Below are 25,308 nucleotides of genomic sequence, written 5' to 3'. Positions count from 1 at the left end.
GTGGATATTAATTTGGTGTTAATTTTTCGACATAATATTTGTATTACTTTTCAACATATTCGTCTTGTGTTGTCACAAAAATTTGTCCGGCCCGTTTGGGACACGCGAAATGTGTGTAAATATGACACAAGACTTTTTACTGTATACATGGAGAAAATATTCTAGAGAAAATTATCACGCAGCTTCCGTAATGTCGGACCGGAATTATGACTGAAATTATGCGTGTTGTAATCTTTATGTACATGAAGTACGTCATTAAAGATTACAACGCACATCGTAATTTCAGTTATAATGCAGTCCAACATTGCAAAATTTGTGTAGTAATTTCTACTGCAATATTTTCTCCGTGTACGCGATGCTTCCGACTTCTCCTCTGACAGCGGGATCGTCGGGTGTTTCGGCGAAAATTTATCGAACTTTGACATAGCATCGATGGCAGACCGCTATCCTGAGTTATCAATTCCGGTGACGACGAACGAACGTCGCAATCGAGTTTACGAGTTCTCAGGAGCGTCTCGATGCTGAAGCGGATGATACTTATATACTAGTTACGGCTAGCTCGACGCTGATCTGCTTGGCCGGCTCGCGCGTCAACCGCAGTCTCGTCCATGTGGAAAACGTCGGGCTCGTTGACGTCTTCTAAAAGCAGCTGCCAAGACGTCGTTGTTGCGTAAGCGTCCCGACGTCGAGGCGTCGCGACGGCAGTCAATCGCTCGGCAGCAACAAGACATCACGGTGGGTGGAAGAGACGTCGATTAAGAGAGCCCATTCACCCAACGCGCGCCGTCTCTTCATGGTCGTCTTCAGGATCGATAGTGCAGATAGGCGATGACTCGAGGTTCGTTCGTCCGTTTCTCAATGTTAGCTATCGCAAATTTCTCCCCATCTATCTATATCTCTCTTTCTCTGTTCGGCAAGCGTGTGTGGCTTCGGGAAGGTTGAGAAATTGATTGAACCGACTTCGGCTACGCGTTTCGGGATTTCAAGGCCAATGGCACATCAGCTGGCAAAAACAATGCGGCAGCTGGCGCAGGCGCCACGATGTTTGTCGCCGTTCCCGGCGGTTTCCGCTCGCTTCTGCGGCGCGGGACGAGAATACGCGTTCGCTTTATACCCGCAAAGTGTGACGGCTCAAACGGCGAAGTCGATGAGTCATCGATGTAGTCCAGCGGATGACGATCGTGATTAATTTTACCGCGCGCCTGCCGGAGACTTGATTGTCACGAATAATCGGAGGAACGATCGAATCCGGGATTCTCAATCGGAAAAGTCACGTTCTGGGAAAAATCAATAGATGCGTCTTGTTTAGCCGAATCGATCACGCGGGAAAAGACTGGATCTTCCGCAAACGCGGAAAAAATAAATTAGTAGCTGAAAACTATTGACTTCCCATATGATACAACTGAAATTTCGTTACCAGGACTAGTCTCTATCTGCGGGATAGCTAATTCTTTTTGCCGCGAATGCAGCGTCATGAGCATCACGAGCATCGAATTCCGCGAGCCTTCTCCTTTAAGACGCTGTCGCGCTCTCCCCCTCGTCCCCTCGAACTCTTTCACGACCTTCTCTCGCAGAATTCTCGTATCTCCTGTAATTTACACGACGCATAGAGAAAGAACGTTCGCAAACAGACCGTGCACTCTAAGAAATAACGGACGTGATTAAATTAATGTAATACCGGTAGAAACTTGTTCAATTATACCAGACTATTCCCTCGCGTCTCTGAAAAAAGCTGACCCGATATAATTCGCTGAATACAAGCGACAAGTTCGTCGGTTAATCCCGTCGCGGGATGTATCTCCCGATAATAGCTTAGAGGCTTCTCGGTGACGTTTAATTGCGCTTAATTATTTTCGCGGAGTTATCGCGCGTGGCGACTCGACGGTGTCTTTCCTCGTGTCGTTCAGACGCGAACGCATTCCCACGCATCGTACAGGTATGTTTTTTACCGCGACGAAATTACACAAGGAAAAGGCCAAAACGAATTAGACGAAAGCCGCGTCCTCGTCACCTGACGACGTAAGTGAAATTCCCCACGTGCGTTCTCTTCCTGCCGATCCGCGCGTTCGAAGAAATTTCTCGTTTTATATCTGACGCAAGGTCTCATTGGTCGCCTTGCGGCTTGTTTTTGCACACGTTTCTACACACCGATATATACAACATGTCGGCTTGAACGCTCTGGTATGTAGCACGTGCAATTATGAAAGATCAAATGAGAATCCTCCGGTAATTAACTCAAGTGTTGCAATAAATCACGGTAACTTGAGGAAGATGTTTCGTCGCGTTACGCAAATTTACGAAAGTCTTGTTACGCGAGATTCACAGCGAGACGTAAAAACGAGACCGGTGTCCCGGTAGTATCGCGTCGATATTTCATCACTGTTCGTGTAATTTCATCAAAGTCGATTTTTTTCGACACGTTTTACATACAGAAGAAGAATTACATCCTATTCTGTAATATTCACTTGCAAAATTATAATTCGCAGTCTGCATCGAATTCAACGCACTTCGAAGATCCGATTCAGAGCCGGCGTTCGACAACACCTTGTATTTCATCGGGAGGGAGAGGGAGGAGGAAAATTTTGCTGCGCGTTTCGCCAGACTGATTCATGGGCTGCGTCGCGTTTCATTAATAAAAACTACACACATGCGTTTCTCCTCTTAGAAGCCGCGCTGCTCCCGGTCGATTACGCGACCGCAAACCGCGAATTAGAATCCAGCATGAATCCCTCATGGCACGTGACGCGCGTTTCCAGCTGTCGCGAGGTCGAGCTACGGTCACTCTCTGCCGGGAAACTCTTCACCCACCGCCCACCGCAGCTGTATCAATCTTCGACAGCGTCTTATCTATCGCGCTGCCTGCACGCCTATAAAAGGCAGCGTGCCCGTACGGGTACCCTTAGTTAATTCTCGACTATTATCGAACGCGACCGTCTTCTCGTTCTCCTCGCCTCTTCGAGATTCGCGCGCGCGCGCGACAGATCCCGTACTGAAGAGAGCAGTGCACGTGTGCGATCGATAATCTAGACAGTGTGCGCCTTAGGCACGTGTGCCCCCCGTGCGTTCGGGAACGAAGATAAGACTTCAGGGAATAAGCGCTGTTAGCCATCTACGTCACGTCAGTCGTCCACGCGGGACTACAGTGACAAGCGGCCTAGTTTCGTAGCGAGGGGACACTTATGACGGGGTCCGGCCTGGATCCGCCGTCGTCGAGCACGTCGAATTTATTCGGGATATCGATTGGAAGCAGCGGCGAAGAGAAGGTGAGTTGAGTGGCCCTCCCGTCGTCTCTCGCGGCTGCCGACGGGATTCGCGCGTCACCTCCTCGTCGGCGGAGGACACTCGCGTTGATTAGATCGGGGCGGACGGCGGATCGGCAATCAGTCGAAATATTTTCGAGATCTACCTGAGAGGGAGAGATAGAGAGAGAGAGAGAGAGAAGAGAGAGGATCCGGACTTCATCCCGAGTGTTGTGACGATTATGAACAGAGACGTGGGGGGCGTCTCCAATTCCGGGTGGTCTCGTTCGTTCGAAGGGACGAGGAGTCCGAGCGGATCGCTTACGTCTGGCGCGTGATCGAATCCAGGAACTCCTGTTATTATCCCCGTCCAGGCTCGGGCGATCGCGATGCTCGTGTTTGTTCCTGCAGGATTGATACCACGTCGCGAGTCTGGGATAATCAATGTCGTTCGTACAGTCCGTAGGCAGCGCGTCGTCGGACAATCCGACATATCCGACGTATATACGCGATGATTCTACTTTCGAACGACGCGCGTACGTCGCGACGCATGTCGAGTCGTCGCGTTCATTTTCAGCCGTACTAAGCTCTCGATTGCTTCAGTTTTTTCGTTCACTAATGCCGTTAATATGCATCCAATTTACGCGTTGCATAACATCTCCCCACTCTCATCTCGCTTCTTTTTTATCGCATTTTTCGACGTATTGTGCGATCGAGTCAGTTATCTTATCTGCTCTCGATGAGTAACTAACCGGTAAATCTTCAAATAATATCAACGGAGCTAATTTCCGTTGAATATTCGAGAAATATTCGATGCTTCCCCCAGTTTCTTCTCCCTCTCTTTCTCTCTCTCTCTCTCTCTCTCTCTTAATCCCCGTTAGTTATGAGCGATGATGTTGTTGTACAGCATCGTGCGTGCAAACAAGCGAGACCGCGCGCGTAATAGGGACGAACGCAACAGGAAATCGAGAATAGCATCAAAGACCAGTGCCTGGCCTACAGGCTGCAATCTGTAGTCACGTTAAATCAGTTACCTTTGATATTTCCTCCCCCCTTCAGCCGCCTCATGCGCGCGTTCATTGCGAACTTCATTGCGCGTTTCCCGTATGTGCGCGCGGCATATAAATTGTATTCGCGTTTGATTGTGCGCGCGGCGCTTCATAAAGTCGAGGGTCGCATTATCATTCGATCGAGAGCTGCCGATATCGAGCGGCCCAAAATTGTCTGCGCAAATTCGCCATTATTCGTCCGTGCCAGTGCGCGCCGTTATTAAGATTGTTTACGATTACTCCTACAGCCCTCCGGATACATTTCGGGAATAATGAATTTTCGCAATTATTTGAACGCCCGAGGAGAGAGAGAGAGAGAAAGCATTTTTCCCTGCCTTCTCCTTTTCCTCCACTTCTTGCGCGCAATAAGGTCTGGCTGTTACCGGACGATCTATTATTATCGCGCCGCTCCCTCGAGAGGAAAAGAGAGCGGGGAAAAAGCCGACGATTTGAACGCCGCTGCCAAGTTTTTCGGTGAAATTTTCGTTCGTATTCACCCGACGCACGACTGACGCGTACCACGCCTACCATCTTCCTCGCTTTTGAGAGGAAGTTTCGAAAGGACGCAAAAAGGGACCACAGCTGGCTCCCGAAAGTAATGCGTGGTGCTTATTAAAAGCAGTCCGCGAACTAACACACGAGATTCAGTGTTGGTCGTGTACGTTGACCCATATGACGTACGTCAGGATTTTGGCACGCGTCACGCGAAACGCCGCCTGTGTGTACGTGCATTAACAGCGCGTCGCGTTGTTTCGATATAGAAGTTTGGACTCTCGTTAATTAGATACGTTGCATCGTGGTGCACGGAGGTCCACGCGCTTCGCCATTTCCGCATATATCGAGTTGCGCTCGGCGGTGCATTGACAACGGTATGCGAAATATTTGCGAGCGCAAATAAAAATCGCGAAATCGCCGGTTGTGCGTTCGATTGTGAAATATTTTACGAGAAGCGGCGCGCATATCGTAGTTACGCGCATCGCGTTCTGCACGTATGAGCGTTATCGGAATTGCACGATTTCGCGAGCTGATAAACAAATTTCCCCGTCTGATGACATTTATCGAAAGCGAATTAACTCGCTAATCGATAATCGGCAGGTGCGCCCGTGCGTATCGAATAAGAACGAACTCTGCCGATTTCTTCCTCTTTCCTCCCATGAAATACGCGTAATATTTTTGTAATTGCAATTACACCGCAATGCCGGGATGCTCCGCCTTCCAGTCGCCCAACACGAAAAGGGTTAATTAAGCGTGCGATAAAAGTTATGCATGAATTGCGCGCGGATTACGCAATCCCGAGGGGGAACTCTCGCGAGATAATTTCCGAGAAATTGACGTTTGCTTCTTGTACCGCCGTTATCGTGCTACGAACTTTTGCGTCAGAAGCGTTCCGTTCATCGATCGCCGCGATAATCTCGCAGCAATATATTGTTTCCGCCTTTTTATATCGGCTTCTGGTAAAAATTACGAGGAATTTAAATTATAAATATTTATAGTGGTCTCTCTCTCTCTCAAGAGAGAGAGAGACCACTATAAATATTTATAATTGTGTGTGTTCTTGAGAGAGAGAGAGAGAGTCAGAGAGAGAAAAGTGAGGGAAAGAAAGAGGGGGGGGGGGCGGAGGTCTCGAATGAAATATTGTCTGATAAACGTATTAATAGCCCTAACAGGAAGAAATACGTTCCGCGTATTTATCAGACGAGTCTGCGATTTCGATGAGCAAGCTTGCGCATCAGTTCACATGACTGTCTCCCCACTGTTACATAAATATCAAAATCAATATCAACACGTGAATCATGAATGTAAGCTCGTTAATCGCGTCTCTTTCGTTTGCAGCAGCGTTTCGCAGCAAGCCGCGCTAATTGAAATTTCCTGGATATCGCGAATGAGGTGATTAAACTCGTGAAAGACACAAAGCTACTGACAATTGCGTACAACATAATCTCCTTTCAAATATCTCCTTTCTGATTACCGCTGATAAGAATTAATTTATCTTATCACTCTGCGAAACTGTCTTAAATTCCCACGGGACAAAATAAATCTCACTTTTACGTTTGAACGCTGCGTTACGACTTCTTCCATTAAGCTACATTTCATTTTTCTCTTCATCCGATATTTACGTGTGTGTGTGTTTGTGTGTGTGCTTTGTGTTACGACACACTCTGCAACGATATATGGCACGTATAAGCCGTTTTCCCGATAATATTAGGGAAGATTCGATGTTAGATGCGCTGTAAAGATAACGCGCAGACTAATCGCGTGAAACGGAGAAGACTCCTGCAGACGCGTCTGTTCCGCGTTGATTCTTGTAACAGCATTAAACTGCAAACTCTCGTAACGGGATTGGACGGTCGGCAAGTCAAGGATACTTAGTTGCAGTGTTGGGTCGAGCATTTTGAGCTTTGTCACTGACGAGACACTGAACGCTCTAATCCTCTTCGTTAAGCGAGCAGTGTAGCTTCAATGTTGCGATTGTATCGTCACGGTGTTTCGGTGCGTAATAACGAAGCAAAGTAATCTCGCTAAAGTCTTCCTTTAGAAAACGGCCAGACAAATCTACCTATTCGCTCCGCTTTTAACACGTCGCGCTCGGGGCGAGTCTCGTGTCATTGCATTATCAGACCCGAGTTGAAATTTTAAGACCTACTTGCCATTCAAATTTTCTCACATTTGTAGGTTCTGAAAAATCAATATACGTTTAATTTATATGGAAACTTTAGTCCTATTTAACACCTCTAAATGACAAAAAAACGCACAAAATGCCACTTGTAGATTTTAAAGGGGACCTCAGCAAAGTCTCGGCAAAACCTTCTGGATCTTTTGAACCTAACTTGTTCCTCTAATCTTATCAAGGTAATATATTCATTATTGGTTATTTTCAAGGAGATAATTTTATATTTGATAACAATATTTTTTTTTATATAAACGTTATATGTATAACATAATATTGAATTAATTCCTATTGACAGTATTGTTGCAGCTTGTGCTCACATGATTATTAATAATGAAATATATATAGATATTTCTTTAAGTCAACAAGAACTTGAATAATGATGTTACGTTGACAATTGAAAATGCTTTCTGCAAATCCTTATAATAACAACTATATGTTCAATAATTATATAATAAAATATTTTTGTTTCATAAAAACTAATATCGTCTTCCTTATAAATATTATATATAGCATATTTACATTTTTATGCTCATTATTTTAATTAATTATAACGGAATTCAAAAGTGGTTTAAAAAAGAAAAGTTTTAATTTACTTATATTTGGTTTACTTGTATTATAAAAAGTTAAGAAGAATTTAATAAGTGTCACAGTACAAGCAGCAAACCACCCAAGTAGAATTTACAGACTTTAAATAGAAGCTGTAGGTTAAATAGAATCAAAAGAGGTTACTATAGGTTTCAAAGTATTTAAGTAGGCTTTACATGGAATATTGACGTCGAAAGTAGAGCTACAAGTTCAACTGTGGAGGTTAAATAGAATCAAACGAGGTTTATATAGGCTTCAGAATATCAAAATAAACGTTAAACGGAATTTTTAGGTCGAAAGTAGAATCAAAATTTCGACTCGACAAGATTTGAAATGACCGTGCGTCGTTTCCTTCGCTAAAGCGAACTGAACGAATTCCGTGAAGTTCGCGAGGAAGCTTAATGCGGAAGTTACTCTGTTTCGTGTTCAACGTCCAGGAAGTATCCCCGTTGCATATCATTCTACAAAAAAAAAACCGCGGACGAACGATCGATAGGACGTTACTTCCCGTACCTCCATTTTCATCGATTTCCGCGGAATTTATCGCCGTAACTCGCATCCGACGACTGACCTGGATGCGTTAGAACTATCGAGTACTCGTTCCGCTACTTTTCTCTCCGTCGTATTTCCGAGGTGCGGTGTCTCCTGGGATGAAGTCAGTTGTTCCTTTCGCAGGTTACATCGAGGTACCCCCGCGAATCCCGGCGGATAAAGCCTCGCCTTAGCAAGGATGATCCTGCGAAATGGTCCCACGGTGGCCACGAATCGATTAGCTACTGAAAGAACGCTGCTCGCACAAACCAAATTTCCGCCTCCGTTTTATCTCGTTATACGGAGAAACGCTGAAGTTTGCGATGCGTCCTGTCCCGACGTATGTTAGAAGAGAGAGAGGGAGAGAGAGGAAGGTACGGAAGTGCGATACCTGAAAACTCCATCGGGGAAGTAAGAAAACTCCCTCGAATAGCGTTTCAAGTAATCACCCTTAGGATCACCTTCACCGACGGAGAAACGGCGGGATAAAATTAAGTGGCTGCCGCTTGTTTCGATGCTCGTGAAAATCCAATTAGCCGCCCGTTCGCATCGTTAGCAAATTGAGTTAGAAAATTAATCGACTTCTTCCTTGTGTATCGGCGACCCGTCCAATTTCGTCACCGACAGGGAAGACCCTTTGCGTCATCCGCAAATCGATTCGCGCTGCGTGTTGCTTCCCTCCGCGCTCGTTTCCCGGAAGAGAGTTGAACTTTCTGCCGTACGTTTCGCCACATGTTTCGATATTAGTTAACGAACTTCGGCCGGCTTTACCGTTTTTCGCACGCTAAAGTTCGTGTCTACGGAGAATATCAAATCTTAGATTAATCTCCAACGTGACGTACCACGCCGCCATCGATCTTGCCCTTTGCGCAATGTTGCAACATCATTGCGTCTGCGATGACACGTCAAGCTGTTAACGAAGATTCGCACAATTTGACCGTCGCGTCCGATCGACGCAAGGACGTCTACGACGTCGAGAACCATTTATCGCTGTCGCATCGCGAGATTGTTCTCGGGTATTTCGATTTGTCGTCATTGAACTACGCAAAGCATTTCAGTCGGTTGATAACGGCGAACCAGTCCGACTTCAACGGGTAAGTTTCATAGCGTTACGATAGCAGCGCGGAGGGAAATCGAGTCTAATCTTATCTCGTTTAATCAATCACTACTATCAGACCGAAGATATTATTATTACACAGGGAATAACTGAGCGCGTGATTAGCGTTCGATGATGTTCCCCATTATGACTCGCTACGGGCGTGGATCATTGTCCCATCTTGCCCGAGATTTTATCTTTTCGTCTACGGTGGTGGTATAATCGATCGACAGATACAATATTGAGGATTTTTTATAATTAAATAAACCGGTTTTCTTAATCGGTGGGAAAAATATAAAAAAGCAATTTTTGCGAAAAATTAGCATTTTTTGTGAAAAATGTTTTTTACATTTTTCCCACCGATTAAGAAAACCGGTGTTGTTGCTTTTTGCTTTTTAAATGATATTTAGATAATTTTTAATGTGCTTCATCATATCATTATAATCCAGGAAGTGAAATAATCTTATTTTTGTTTAAATTTTGTCTTATTTTTTTTTCTTTCTTTAATTGTGAATGGTAAATTTATGTTAAAAATCATGATTCCGTTAAAGAGATTAAAGTTGACCTTAAAATAATGATTTAAAAAATAACTTAGTAATGTAATAATATAATTTTATGGCTCCCACGAAATCTTACGACTTTTATCTGAAATTTTTTTCGAATAATGCATTTCTTTCGAAACATTAGTCTGTAATATAGGCCATCTAATAGTTATTTCTTATTAACACAGATTTCAAAAAAATGATGTTTACTAATAATATTTATTATACACATATATGATATATCATATATATTTATTATATAATATATATTGTACATGATATATATTACATATTTGTATACAATGTATTCGATTATAATTTTTTGAAGGTAATATGTTATTGCTTAACATATAACATATTAATTTCATTCAACTTCAGTTAAGTACACGCAATTATCTTCTTTACGGAAAGAAGTAAATGTGACAGATTTTAACCGAATATATGAACATTTTTTAAAACGAATTAATCTACCCTTGAGAATCTTGAGAAACCAAAACAATTTGGAGAAAAATTGAAAAAATCTGTTTTTTCTGAACTTTCAAAACTATAAATTTTTAGATTACGTCATGCGACACAGATTTGTGCGATTTTTCTTCTCAAGAAAAATCGCACAAATCTGTGTCGCATGACGTAATCTAAAATCGACTCAGAATTTCCCGTCAAATTTCGCGCAATAAGAGACCGAGAGTGGATCCGGGCCGTCTCGTTTTCGGACTTGTATTGTAGTTGGCACAATTTGCAAACCACATTCCACGCGTAAATATCTTCTTCGACTTTGATTTCATTTTCTCCCAGCCAGGAGGAACGCGGAAAATGTATAGACCGAATAGCGCATACCGCGAGCGATGTTTTCTTTCGCGTGTTCGCGCCCGCCTCGTACGCTCGTATTTTCCGCCTCCCCTGCATCATTTTCCATTGGTGGTAGGGACGCTGACCGACGAAACGGATACGGAAACACGACCATCGCTGCATGAATCGCTGCACGTTACGAGGCCGCGCGCGTGCATGCATTCATGTTCGCGCGGGCGGACCGCAAGAATTGCGGTCGGGTTTGAAAGTACGATGGAAATTAATTTGCCGAGCTTAACGAACCCCAAGAACCACAAAGCAGCGGGAGGTACTGACGGAACGTCGTGTTAATTACATCGGGAGCGGCCGGTGCACGCGACTCTACTTCCATCCGTCGAGAAAAAGGAAGACGAAAAGTCGAAACACCGCGTTGCGATACTCAAGTTCGCTTTTCGATATGCGGTGAAGAAAAAATATTGCTAATGAATAGCAAGCGGAGAATTTGTGGAAATAATACGCCCTCGCTCAGCCAACTGGAACGAATTCGCGATGGGACGGACAATTGAAAATATCCGTAAGTAAAATATACGCTGGAGACACTCGCAACTGCCGCGAGAATTTCATCTCTCGCATCGCAACGTTTGACCTCGCGTCATTATTATTCAAATTATAGAATGAAAGAAAATCAGCTTTATCATGCTCCAGGATAAATCCTGTAACAACAATAAATAGTACAATATAACATGTAGATAAAATAAAAAAAAAATAAAATGTAGATACATGGCATGTAGATATAAATGTACAGCAATCGTCATGGGAAAAAGAAAAATAAAGAGTATAGTTTGCAGAAGAATAATCACACAATGAGAAACTAAGCCACATAATGAAGACGATGATTATTTATCAATACTTTGTAAATGAAGATAATAATTGAAAATGATTAGTTCAAAGGATGATATTGAGAATTTTTTAATAACTAAGGACAGCGAATTCCAACTCGTAATACTTGCAATTACTACTTGCAATTACATACTCGTAAGTCCTATGCGTTAAGCTCGTTCATAATTCCCGCGTGGAACCTTTACCTCAGCACAGTCCGCACCGATTACCGAGCGCGACAATTCGTCAAGCGATTTGGCTGTCTTCGGCCTGTGTCAGCCTCCTACACTTTTTGTTTTAATGCGCCGGACCGGTAAATCAAAAGGAACCTCCGTTTGGTTCGGTCTCCATTTTTGAGCACCGCACAAGCGCTTCTTTGAGTACGTGTTGGTATCGACAAATCGTCCGAACAAACTAACGGCACGAATTGGCAAGCTACGGCGACAATCCTAATTTAAAAACACGACGAGGCCTATCACGACTGCAAGAGCACATCGTCGCATTGGGTACCATCGTCAAGTTACCAGAATATAACTCGTCTCAGCGTGCTCACGAGAGCTATCGCCAGTCCGTATCATCGTTATACGCGAGAACGAGCTTTGAGCTTCCGCTCGTCAAGGAGGCAGCGCAAGGAAACGAGATCTGACGTCGGGAAGTTCTGCGGCTAGCCGAGCGGCATCTTCCGGTCCGTTCCCGCTGTACTAGGAAAACCACAAATCGAGCTCCAGTATAAATTGTGCGTGTTACAACCAGGTAAAGACGGCTGTGTGTAGCGTTGTTATCAACGAAAGACTTACCGATTACCGTGAATTTCTTAGGCCACACTTTCAAATGGCTAATGAGCAAAATTCAGCCGTTTTGAAAAAAAAAGCGGATGATAATCAAAGGATTTTGCATGCGAACTAATATATATGTCGAATTAATACGTATATTTCTGTAATACCGTCGGTATTAGTTCAGCTTGAGGAGCGCAGGTCGAAACTAGAACAATGTTAGTTGGAGTAATACAATCACAACTAGAAATCTTAGACGAAAGCGAGATTAGGTAAATATATAGAAAACTGGTGTCACCTCCGATAGACTTGATCTTGATATATGTTACCAAGAACATGGCCCTGAATAACAATCTTATAAAATTATTAATAAAAGACGTTTGAAACATGTACACTTACTAACTACAGGAGATTCACCTCCAGTAATTTTGATCTTGACATACAGCGGCGGACATATACTTACGTACAGTTAGGAAAATTAAGTTTTATTCGTTATGTACTTATACATGAAATAGTTAAACAAAAGTTCATTAAGTTTTTTACAAATTTATAGCATATATTATGAGATAGCAAAACAGTGTTTATCGATTTACAATAACTAAGAAGTTTCTTGTGTTTGTTTGCTTAAGCGTCATATTTTCTGCGGACACGTACTTACGTGCACTGTAATAATACACAGATAAGTCAAAATTTCTGTAATGTAAACAATATTTATCATCTATCGAGTAATGTAGGTAGAGAGACGTGTTATGACAGCTGCGATGAGCAAACGAAAGAATATAACGCTAGAATAACGTCGGCAAATACAGCAGCTTCGCAAAAATGGGAAGTCTTATCGGAAGATTTCTACAGAGCTTGGAATATCTATTATGGCTTGTTATCAAGCTATACAACATATTAAACGTTATGGAACGCCAGATAATGTTCCTCGTAAAGCGAGACCAGGAAAAACCGACATAAGAACTGACCGTAAGATTCATCAATTATCTGAATCAGATAGATTTAAAACTGCAGTTGATATTCACGCTGAAATATCATTTGATTTTGATAAAAATATAAGTGTTAAAACCGTCCGACGTAGATTGAATGAATTTCAATTACATGGACGCGTTGCTAATTTTCCTAACTGTACGTAAGTATATGTCCGCCACTGTATATAGTAGAGGTCACTCTCCTGAGTAACCGGTTTTACTCGTCGCTCACTATTCATTAAAAAGATATTAATAAAACAACGGAAATACGTTACACGCATTTACCCACATCAACCGGTGCTTAAAATTTTTTCATTGGACTCCTAATTAGAAATTTTGTTTATAAATGGGCGGGCTTCGATAGTCTGTAGTAAGCGATTGACTAATTTAATATAAAATGTTCTAATTAATGTTCAGTGGAAAGACTTTAAGCATCGGCCGATGTGGGTAGCGATGTGTGTGTAACGTATTTTCGTTGTTTCGTTAATATCTTTTTAATGAACAGTGAGCGACGGGTAAAACTTTTCGATTGTTACTCAGGACCATATGATCCACCTTAGATAACATATATTAAGATCAAGCTTATCGGAGGTGGCTCCAGTTTTCTATATATTTACTCGAGATTAACGATCGCGCGTTTGAAGAGGCTTATTATATTTCGTTCGCTAGGATTCGGGAAATATTATAACTCTTTCCAGACAGCACAGAACTTAAAAACGGGATGGAAAGTATGACGAATAGTTTTTATTTTTGGACGCATTCAATTCGATTATATATTCTAACGTCTCATTTAACAATGTTCAAAAATTTAAATATTTGCAAGCCTCTCTTGCCGGCGAAGTGAGTAGTGTTATCAGCTCATTAGAAATATCGGACATAAATGAGGTCAGTTTGAGAGTCTTGAAGGACGATAACAAACTAGTAATCAAGACGATCACGGAGTCCCCGTTTATGACTATAAAGAAAATTCTTGCGAATTACGGATGACGTATCCATATGCGTGCCTTTCAGGTTAATAAAGCGTCCAACGTCACTGGAACAATCTTCTCGCTTTAAACTCCAAACTTGACGCGCTCACACTACGAGAGTAGTAATCTTCTCTGACCGGTTCTGATTTTCCGACTTTAAAACAACTTATCAATTTTATTTCGATGCCAAGTTCTCGAGGTTAACGATAAAGCTAGTGTCGTTCTTAAGAGCGTTAATACGCATTCCCAGTCAAACGTGAAACGTCAGTCGGCATGCATCATAACACTCAAGTTTAAATGCAGTTACTATCGCAACGAACAATCGGTTTATCATTGCAGACTTTACATCCCTTCCAATTCCGCTTAGAAATTCGGAGATCCGTAACTGCAAAATATATATTGTCTCGCCATAGTGACGTTCTGCCAACGCTATTACGAGGAAAAATTGTACGCGTGAAAGTGGCAAAACTGCCGACATGTAGATTACATATAATAATAATGTCGTCAACTGTTCATTTGCCACATAGTTTTGTCGTTCATTCGCTATGGAGTGGGGAATGCATGAAAATCATGTCGCAAAGGTCGCTTTATTTAAAGTCGGTAAAATCATAAAACAGATTTTTAACGTATCAAATATAAAATCACTTAAAATTCAGATTCGTTAAAATCAAATTCATTATGCGGGTTGTAAAACGATTTAAAGAAACGAATAGTATAAAAGATCGACGTAACCACGTAAAAGCCTCCACGTTCTGTCAGAACGAAATATGGTGAATGCAGTGCGTGGATGCGTCTGTCGTCAATTCCCTACGCAAACAAAAAATTATTGCGCGCAAAATGAACATCCCCCTACGGACTGTGTCACGAATTATACACCGGGATTTACGAATAGGAGCGTACAAGAAATCTATCGGCCATTTACTGACCGAAAAATTGAAAAGAATACGAACAGTTCGTTCGAAAAATTTGTTGCAAAAGACAAGAAAATCTTGTTTTCTGACGAAAAAGTGTTCATAATTGAAAAATTTAACAAGCAAAATAACAGGATCTATACTCGGAATTCTGTAAAAGCCGATGAGAAAGTTTCAAAAGTCCAGAAAAACTATCATCCTGCATCTGTTATGGTTTAGCGGGGAGTTTCGTACGCAGACTGATATCCGGTTTTTGTGAAAACGAGGTAAAAACCTCGGCCAAAATATACCAGAATATTTCGCGCGATATGCCACTACAGTATTTATGAAAAATACTTGTGCAATATTTTAGTTCACAGAGAAAATGTAGTAAAAATTATCACAAAATTTTGTAATGCTGCACCGGAATTATTACTGAAATTATTATTCGTGTTGTAATCTTTAGTGATATGTACACATGAAACATATCAGGTTAGATCACTATCACTAAAGATTACAACACACATCATAATTTCTGTCATAAATCTAGTATGGTCCATCATCACAAAATTGTGTGGTAATTTTTGCTACAATATTTTCTCCGTGTACAAATAGATAATCAAGTCTAAATACGGATGATCATTCGCAGACCTAGACATGATAGAATAGAATTCGTTCGTGAATATAAGAAAGAATGCCAGTAGATAGTACTGTGTACATAAAGTGAGCTAGAAAGTACCTGTAAAAATTCAACATCTAATCAATTCAAATTATCATGTTTCGAAGCAAGCTCCGAGGACAACGCGGCGCGTCTTTTATTATTACGTCGCGACGACAAAAATTAATCCCCAGCCTTTTCGCCTGCCGTAGGAGCAATAAATCGCCGATTTCACGGACACGTGTCTCGCGGGAGCCCACAGAGACCGCAGTGGATTACGAGACACTCCCGCCCCGTTGCGAGAGGCGGTTGGGAAATTAGTTTCCGGGCTTAATGGAGTTCCGCGGAGTGCGAAAGATGGGCGCACCTCCGAGGCGACGACTACCGGCCAAAGTTTTCGCAACTTTCGCAATTTTTTCAATTAGCCGCGATTTTTCAGCGACGCGACGGCGCGCGCCGCGCTAAAAAACTAAGGACAGGGACGCATCGCATCCCTTGGAGGTGATGGCGGTGGCAGCCTGTTTGTCCGACTTCTCTCTCTCTCTCTCTCTCTCTACTTCGAAATTCTGTGGTAACGATGTTACGCGTATATTGGGAAAGTCAAGCGACGTTATGAAAGTCTTAGGCGACTCGTGCAAACTTCTTTACTCGGGGAATCTGTGAGTCCCCGAGATATCCATTCTTCTCGCCGACAATGCCCTTTCCGTCATTAATGGGCCGCATTGTGTGCGGCCTGTATCACGAGCCGATGAAACGCGGCGAATGCGCCTCTGCGGCGGAGGCGGCAGCGTCCGTGACGGCTACTTCCTGCCGACTTCCGGTTTGATCGCATCGATGATTTACGAGCTTCGAAAGGGGCTAAAAGAGCCGAAATGGCGCAGTCATTTCTGCAAATCTGCTCGAGGGAAACTCACGTGCAAGTTGATAGCCCGCTAAGATGTATTTATATACGTTTTATCGCTGTTATTCGATGTCATTCGAAATCCGTATGTCTATTTGGATTTTTCAAGGAGGAGAGCTACGTGATGATGTCTCGTGTGACAATTATCGCGCGTAAGTAGGGGAAATCGGGGCAGATTAGGTTTTCAGAATTTCAGTGTTAAAACTTTTCAGAAAGACTAATTGTTGCGATCGACTAAACAACGATAATAGCGACAACCTTCCTCTAGGTTCTTATACTACCAAAGACCCTCTAATCTATATAGTTTCGTCTGTAATAACCAAAATACCAATATGGAGCATTTATGTACCCCGGTATCGGAGTAAATTCGAAATCAGTTCGAGACAGCTTTCAACATTATATATAATAAATATGATTGTGCAATGTATATACTGTTAAATCTATTTAATAATAAATGACAGATTATTTGTAACATATTGTTGATAGTTAGAATATAGAATTTTGTTTGTTTTCTAATTAAATTATTCAGTGCTTGCCAAAATGTAATCTCCAGGGCTTTGTCTAATATAAACAATCTCATTCATGCAGTCTTCAACGAGACTGGCAACAATTCTACTGTTCATTACATTAATTAATTGACTGTGCATTTGGTACAAATATTTTAAAACAATACAAATATCTATAAAGGTATTTATTGGTTTTAACTTCTGTACCAACATGCAATAGACAATAGGTTACAAAGCACATTTCCGATAGCCTGTTGACATGCACGAAAATCAGCTGCACTCGTGCAGCGCTTCGCATTGAATTAACCCAATTTCCCAACCTGCTCTATTCATTCATTTCTTTCATTTCAATGATTTTATTAATGAACATTATGTTTGTTACGCTAAATAGTATATCACACAGCTGTAGAAAACTTCATTCTAATTATACGTTATTTAGGTTTATTCCGTCACAATAGAGAGTATTAGGAGAAAATTTCGAAACGCTCGAAAATTTATTCAGCTAGCCTCAAAATAGATTTTTCGTTTTATTTTGTTTTGTAATATTTTCCCAATTTTAAGGAAAATTGGAGACAAATATTTATGTTCTAAAAGGAACATTTTAAGATTCCTTTTGCATTCTTTTTTTCACAATAAATATATAAATGCTTTACCAACCTGCCCCTTATTCCAAACTGTCTCGGTCTCTCTTATTAAAGCTGTTAATCTTCGACAATTTTGGAGCTTCAAAACTTCAAAGAAAACTTCAAACTTTCGAATGATGATAAGGCAAAACTTCAAAAGTTTGCTTTCAAAGAATCCAAATCTTCAAAGTTTCGAAACTTTGAAAAATACAATCTTGCGAATGCTGTAAACTAATAATATAAGCATATTTTATTCAGGGAATATTGAAAAATTTTGTAAATGAACTTTTGTAAGTGAATGGACTGTTACGGTGTCAAATCTTAGGATTCCGACGTTTCGAAGCTTCGATATTTTCGAAATTTGAGTAATGAACACCGAAGAACACCGAAGAAGCTTCGAATCTTCGAAAATTCTTAATTCGAATATCAGAGCCTTCGAACGAAACACTAGTCCTAATAAATATTGGCGATCGCGAATACGTATTTGAAAATCGCTGAACGGGTTGCGACGCTCTCGCAAAGCGATAGCGGAACGGCACGAGACAGGGCGGAACGGAGGGCGGATTGCACAAGGGAGACAATTTATCGCGTCCAAGCCGATAAGTCGGCGTGGGTTAGATCAACTGGAACGAGGGGAAAATTTTATAAACTCTCCCGAGTCAGTTTCAGCAGCGGGAAAAAAGCTCCGTTCGTTCGCTCGTTCCTTCGTTCGTTCGTTCGTTCGTTCGTTTGTTCGAAGGCAAACGGGTCGTGAGCGTAGACGGCTTATTGAAGGCCGGCGGGACAAATGAAATCGGAAAATCCTACCGTGAAATAGAATAATCTGAAACTGGCGTAGTGCGTGGCGCTGCCTACTTCTCTCCCTTTCTCTCTCTCTCCCCCTCTCTCATTCGCTCTCTTTCGCGAACACTTAATATCCGCGACGTTTCAATATCGGATGGGACACGGTGGCTTCGTTAGTTAAAGAGGCAAGAACGAAGCTCCCCTTTTACCGCGCGCGACTCGACGATTAATTTTCGAGCAGTGTCGGAGCCGCCGTTTATCCGCGCTTCGTTCCGCGTTCGCGGGAACCGGAGAGTCGCGCGGAATCGATAACGATATGATGATACGGCACTAACGAGACACCGAGAGACGGAGGCGAGGTGTCGCGTCTTCTAGAAACAAGGAGGACGAAGAGAAGATCCGAGATTTCATCCGGAGCGATTTAGACTATGAATTCGACGAGAGACACCCGATGAGGAGACGTCACTAATTGGAGACGGAGAGATAAATCTCGTGATAATGAATGTCACGTCGGTTCGGCTTCGCGCGAACGGCTACGCGAACGGTCCCGCTCGCCTTGTTCCACCTCGCCATCGGGATATCCCAAAAGATACGAAGTTCTCGCCGCCGCTCGGCGATCGCGATTAAACTGCGCGAAACGTCGAGGGGATTACGCGGCAACGCGCTGCACGTAGAACGACGGAGGGATGTTCAAGGGACATCGCCGAGAGACGTTCGCGAGACACCGCGGTTTCCCCGAGACGACGTTCTCTTCAGACGTTTTTCTTCCGGCGGAAGCAGGCTGGATTTGGATTTGCCACGCTTCGAGCGGGAGTGAAAGTGCGAATCCCGCATTTTTCCAAGCGCCCGCGTGCACGAGAATCTCCAGTAGCAAAACTCCAGCGCGGAGACGAAATTCGCGCATATTCGACGGCGCAGGAAGGACATTGTCGGCGGAGAGAAGAGCTCCGCAATCGTCGATCTCACACACGACGTGTCGCGTGTCCGTGTGATCGGACGCGGTGGGTCGATCTCACGAACCGACGAGGAACGGCCGCGTGAATCGCCCCTTCGTCAATACTTTTTTTTTCAGCGGCCTAACGAAGTCTTATTCGTCGGTCGCTTTTTATACCGCGATCTTGAAAGCCCTCGGCTCGAGGCTTTAACGTCGCTCCCGGTCGGCCGATCCGCTTTTGCTACGCCGGCCGCGCGTCACCACCGCCGTCCGTTTCCTCTTAACAGCACGAAAACCCGATATCGCATTTGCATATCGGAAAAGTCGTCGATCCGTCGGAAGGATAAAGTTTCGCTTTATTCGACGTATCGAAGGGAGGAAAGCGAATCGACGTTTTGCTCTTACGGCCCGAGAACCGAGCGACGGGGAACAAGATACCATTAATAGGGTGGAGCGCGGACTGAATTTTCGTCATTATTAATGCAGGCTGCAATGGCCGGTCGATTAATTAACGCGGCTACTGCGGTGTCTAATCATTGTTTAGATTGGGTGTTTCGATGCGCAAACATATGATATGGTGGATAATGGTGAGGGTAAATAGGGGCGCTATTTGCGCTGTAGCATGACTAATTGCGAGTGCGGCGCGACCGGTTCCCGGGCGAGTGCGAGTTGCTCATTTTCTCCGACGGCGAAAAGTTCGTCTCTTCGTCGTCTGTGTGCCGTCGTACTCGCAAAGTTGCGAGATGTGCGAACGAAGCGTTGTTCGTGAACGACGCCGATGTGGGACGTGAAAAAAGTACACGTTGAGCGATGTGCTAAATTAATTAGAGGTTAGCGGGGAAGGAATTGAGAGTTGAGAGTTTTGCGTCCCCAGTTAATTCACGGACTTGAAATATCGCGTAATGATGCGATTGTTCGCTTCTTCTTTGTATGTTCGCAGAGTTTTTAACTGAGAATGCGCGATGACGCAGCGAGTTTACCCGTGGTCCACGAGCCCCCGCGAGGCGTCTCAGGATACTCCAATGGTGACCTTCAAATCAAATTGTCACCCCCACACAAAGATCCTATCGAGGTGTAAGTATTAATGTCATCCGAGTGTGTTCGTGTTCGCTTGTTCGACGATTATTACACGGAAGAAAAGTTTGGCTGAACTTACCAGATAGTGAAACGAACCTAGCCGTTTTGATTGAAGGGGACAAAATTTCTAGTTGTAAGAACCGAATTCGGGTCTAGAATAAGAACTAGAAATTCTGTTCCCTTCAATTAAAACGCGTCTTATTCGTTCACTGTTTGATAAATTCAATAAAACTTTTCTCTCGTGTAGCTTTACAATGAGTCTCGCTGTGTTGTTCTATGAAGAGGATATGCGATTGTAATATTAACTTAACTGGGTTTGAACGAGCTTTTAACAACGATTCGCTTTTTCTCCTCAACTATACGTACAGTTGTCTTTAATATAAACGGGAGGAAGGATAAAAGTGTTATTGAATTGTTACGAAAATATTCGAGAAATTAATCGTGAGAACCGAATTTTCTCACGACTTCCAACCATTAAAACCCGATAAAGTGTCATTCGATTTGCATAGCGCGTGATATGAATCGCTTCGAGTGACTTGAGTCAGGTGGCTTATAACGGAACCAGTCTTTGGCTTTGTGTGTCTGCCGGCTACAATGTTTGCACACGTGTATATAATCTCGATTACTTGACCTAATCGCGATTAGTGTAATATCAAGTTATCAACATGACTGCCTGTATCTAACTGTAAGAATGTGTCTGATTATCAATCGCAATATCATAATAACGTTTATGATTCTCCGATATGAAAAAAATGCGATCTCAATCAAGATCGGATATCAGTCAGAACATTGAGTAATTATTGTTGATAAGTAAGGAATGCATTACGGCATAAAATAAATGTCATTTTGCGTGACACTTTGGACGGACATTTGGAATTATTTTCAGATTTAGGAACGCATGTAAAGTATCCTGGATTATTATACTTTCCATTACGGCCATGTAAATGACAATTGAATTATGGTACACCAGAATGATTTTCTTTAAAGTTAACTTTAGTTACGTAAACTTCGCATTCAGTGCGAACAGCCAACCGTATACTTCTAGGATAACGACATCGCGTAGGGAAAAGTTTTCATTGATACTAGCAGTTTTACCATCCACATTTGCGAAGGAATGGACTAATATATCCAACGAGTGCGACTTCCGTGAGGGGTTGGATCTCATTTGAACTCCGCGATAAAAGTAGTCCACGAATTATTCAATTAACTTACGGTTTGCCAAGTAAATGTATTAAGAGGTACTAAATGTCTCACTTGAAATTCTGCGAGAGGACTGGCATTCGTTCTGCTACCTTCTCGAGAGTCGCGACTAAGAAAGTTTCCCGGGGAGGCGATCGGTTACAGAACGACGTCCTGTAAAATATAGGGGGCCGTGCAGTGCTGTAGGAAACCACGTCGGAATCGGAGTTGCGAACCAGACATGCACATAGTATCTTGCGTGTGTATTGTCAAGATATTCATTTGTCCGCGCAAGATTATAAAGTACTTGCAAGAGGGGACATACTCTTCTGTGAATATAACGCGATAATAATCTGATTATGTCTTATATCTTCTGAGAAGCCCTCGTGTTAAAGATTGAAAAAGCGAAAATATTATGTCATATTAAATCACGGTAGAAGAAGACTTAATTAAAATCTAAATGTAATTATACACGAAAAATATCTCAGTTCCCCTAATTGAACAGGAACCAGATGAAAACTGAGTGATAAGAAACGGTGTCTTGTTACACTGTTAATCATGAATCACCAAAGTTCGAGGTATTTATTGAAATAAAAACCCTACGCGTAATATGAGGGACATTTAGTTAATACTTCGAATTTGGAAATATTTTGTGATAGAACCTCCAAATTTTTGGACACTACGCGACAGTAGATCTCCAAATTCAAGGTATTAATCTCAAAATATCCTTCATAATTACGTAGGGTTTTTATTTTAACGTATACCTCCAACTTTAATGATACATGATTGACAGTATAATAAAGACATTATTTTTTGTCATTAAGTGACTAAGAAGATTCGTGTGTGCATTCATTTGCGTTAAGACCTGGTTGAGATAACTGGGGGCAATATTGAGTAGGAACCTTTTACTGGAATCTCTCTGTTTTTACAACCGTGTTTTCGTCTGGTTTATAGGCAACAGAAAATTCAGCCACACCAACGGAATTATTTTTTCCGCGTAGGTGTGCGCGGGAATATTTAAAGAAGCTTTATATAAATTCCATCGAGAACAATGAGAAATATCGATGAACGCCAGACGTTTCGATCGACAACAGACGTAATTCGGTCTCTCGGAAAAATGATAAGGGATTCGCTTGTAAAATTTCCCGTACCCATCAAGCGCGACAGGATTTCTCACGATTTCGCGCGTAATCGCTCGTCGTCGGCGAATTTTCCACGAGGATGACTGTACCCGTCGCGTTCGAGCGCTACGGCACTGTTATTACTTCAGGTGGCAAAGCTTCCTATATTCCACGTCGATCGTAGATTTGTCGGAGGAGTTTCTAACAGCAATTACGCCGCTAATGGAGCCCCCGCGGAGAGATGCCGGCCGACTTTCGCCAAAGTCTCTCATCCAGGACTACTCTGCGGGCTCTGGGCTTTGCGACGACGTCGAAACTTCCCGTAGATCCCGTTTTTGCCGGGCGCTCGCTGAGTTACCGGAAGCTCCGTACGTCCTCGTTGATCTTTAAATTGCCGATTTACGAAGGTCCCAACATTCGATTTACGATTTCCGGCAAATCGCAACTCCGCCGTGCCATTTGCCGAATAATTTCCCCGAGACGGTGGAATCGGCAGTCGGGTCAATTACGATCCACCGGACTGGTCGGTCACCATGCGCTCCAAAATCGTTACCATTCTCTTTAATGGAAAGTATAACAATCCAGCCACGTAGACATACAATACGCAACATGGCGTAAAAGAAATGCTAGTATTATGGAATACTCCAAGGTTTTCTTAAGATAAATCGAAAACTATTAAAGATAATTGAAATTAGTTTTTCCTGAGTTGTAATACTAAATATTTTTTATAATATGTTTCTCTAACGGACTTCGTTTGTCTATAGTGAATTTATTAATTTTCTCGAGGGTAAAAGGTTAGGATTTTGGAAGGTTAATATGGAATAAGTCGGGCAAAACGGAATATCTGATTTATCTTGCAAAAAAGTAACTTTTCTCGTACTTCAATGAATATTAATATTGGTCGAATAGTCTATAATAATTATTATATATTTATTATATCATCATCTATTATAAACTTATATTTTTATACTTTGTTATAATAATATTATAATGGCGTACAAATATATGTAACATATTATCATATTAGTTTCATTTTATTATTTATACGTTTTTTAACGACGTCATCTACACGTTTCTTTGGCATCCTGAAAGAAAGATATAATAGAATATAACTTACAATACTTATATATAAAAAGTTACGAGGAATATGGACTACTCCGTAATACCCGACATTATTATTTTTATCTTTTTATCGTACATAATGAAAATGTACATTATATAATATCTGCAGTATAGCCTACATTAAAATTACATCTTAGTTTTACATGTAAAAAAAGGCAATTAAGAATCTGTGAAATAGATTGGCTGTTAAATAAAAGTTTAAAAAATCACCCGATGAGTAGCGAGACACAGAAAATCTAAAGTTGGACGTACACACTGCACACAATTTCGTACTAGACTGCCGCTTTGTAGGCCAGATTAAAGATCAACAGCAGCTAATAATTCCACTGCTACCCGCTAAGTTGCGACACCTAACAGGCTAGAAATCGTAGTATTCCATGGTATCACCCACACTTCCTCTACTGCGCATAGAAGCGCTTGGCGACGTAACGATGGACGTTTTAATCTCGGTGTATCGTCGATACTCGAGCTCACGCTTGAGATGAGCCAAATCGCGCGTGATATCTGCTAAAATCGAGAACGAGTCGCGATAGATTATTTACGACACCCGTTGCGCTCGGCAGTTGTTCAGAGATTTTATTGTGATTTGTGTGTACGGTACCTTCGTATGTCTTATTTCAGACACACAACAAGACAAGGAGAAGGATAAACATGAAGCCGAGTACATGCTGCAAGGAAATGGCAAAGCGATGTACGAATGAGCTTGTTACAGATTATGATGTATATCTCGAGACAAATAAAATACGAGACAATAGCGCCACTGGATAATGGATCGTTGCCGCCCGCCGGCTTATTAACGTCTCGATACTGACGGAGCGCGGGAAGCCGCGTAAAACTTTTACAGGCTGTATACGGTTTCGTTCGGGGCAAACGCATGCTTTTTTTACGAGGCTGCTTCGAGGCGCCGTAACTCCTCCGTTCCCTTTACCTGCTTCGTAAAGGCGACTATGTCGCTCGTTTATCGCTCTATTCCTTTGTAGCCGGCCGCGCGCGATTCCGAACGCCATGAAGTAGCCTCCAGCGCGAGGTGGTTCTTAACCCTTCGAGTGGCGAACACATCCCCTTAGGTCCCTTCGTAAAAAATCGCGAGAAGTGCTTTGAGTTCTCGTCGCTTCGTTCGACGAGGAAGATTCTGCGCTACGTTTAGCGTAACAAAGCGCTGGCGCGTACGCTGTAAAACACATTTTGTGCTTATGTTAAAATCGGTCCTTGTTAAAATTTTATGTCAAATTTTTCAACGCACCCGTGTGTCAATTTAACATGTTGCGTTTGTGTTATCTCAATATTTTGCGTTGTTATTGTCAATATTGTGGGTCGATATTCGACATGTGTAAATGTTAAAATAACACTTGTTAATATTAAGAGAACACATTTTATCCTTCAGTGCTGATTAACATATTATGAATATTAATTTTGTGTTC

At 42.3% G+C, this 25,308-nt stretch overlaps 1 protein-coding gene across 6 annotated transcripts in view; it reads left to right on the top strand.

Moving 5' to 3' along the window:
• The window catches only part of LOC106744576 (multidrug resistance protein homolog 49), an 81,003-nt gene that overhangs the window by 29,409 nt on the left and 26,286 nt on the right, over window positions 1-25,308 (top strand). Inside the window, exons 1-3 of one of the 6 annotated variants that reach the window (XM_014619474.1) lie at window positions 702-838; window positions 20,329-20,462; window positions 24,509-24,578. In XM_014619474.1, coding sequence (XP_014474960.1) covers window positions 20,351-20,462; window positions 24,509-24,578 — 182 coding nt within the window. In that variant the 5' untranslated portion in view covers window positions 702-838; window positions 20,329-20,350. Of the gene's footprint in view, window positions 1-701; window positions 839-2,665; window positions 3,264-20,328; window positions 20,463-24,508; window positions 24,579-25,308 lie in introns of those variants that run through there. The other 5 variants (XM_014619473.1, XM_014619476.1, XM_014619479.1 and 2 more) reach the window with 5 other exon arrangements.

This window comes from Dinoponera quadriceps, unplaced genomic scaffold (genome assembly GCF_001313825.1).
Source record: "Dinoponera quadriceps isolate SergipeBrazil2010 unplaced genomic scaffold, ASM131382v1 scaffold1169, whole genome shotgun sequence".
Lineage (NCBI taxonomy): Eukaryota > Metazoa > Arthropoda > Insecta > Hymenoptera > Formicidae > Dinoponera > Dinoponera quadriceps.
This window is presented reverse-complemented; position numbering and strand designations above follow the sequence as displayed.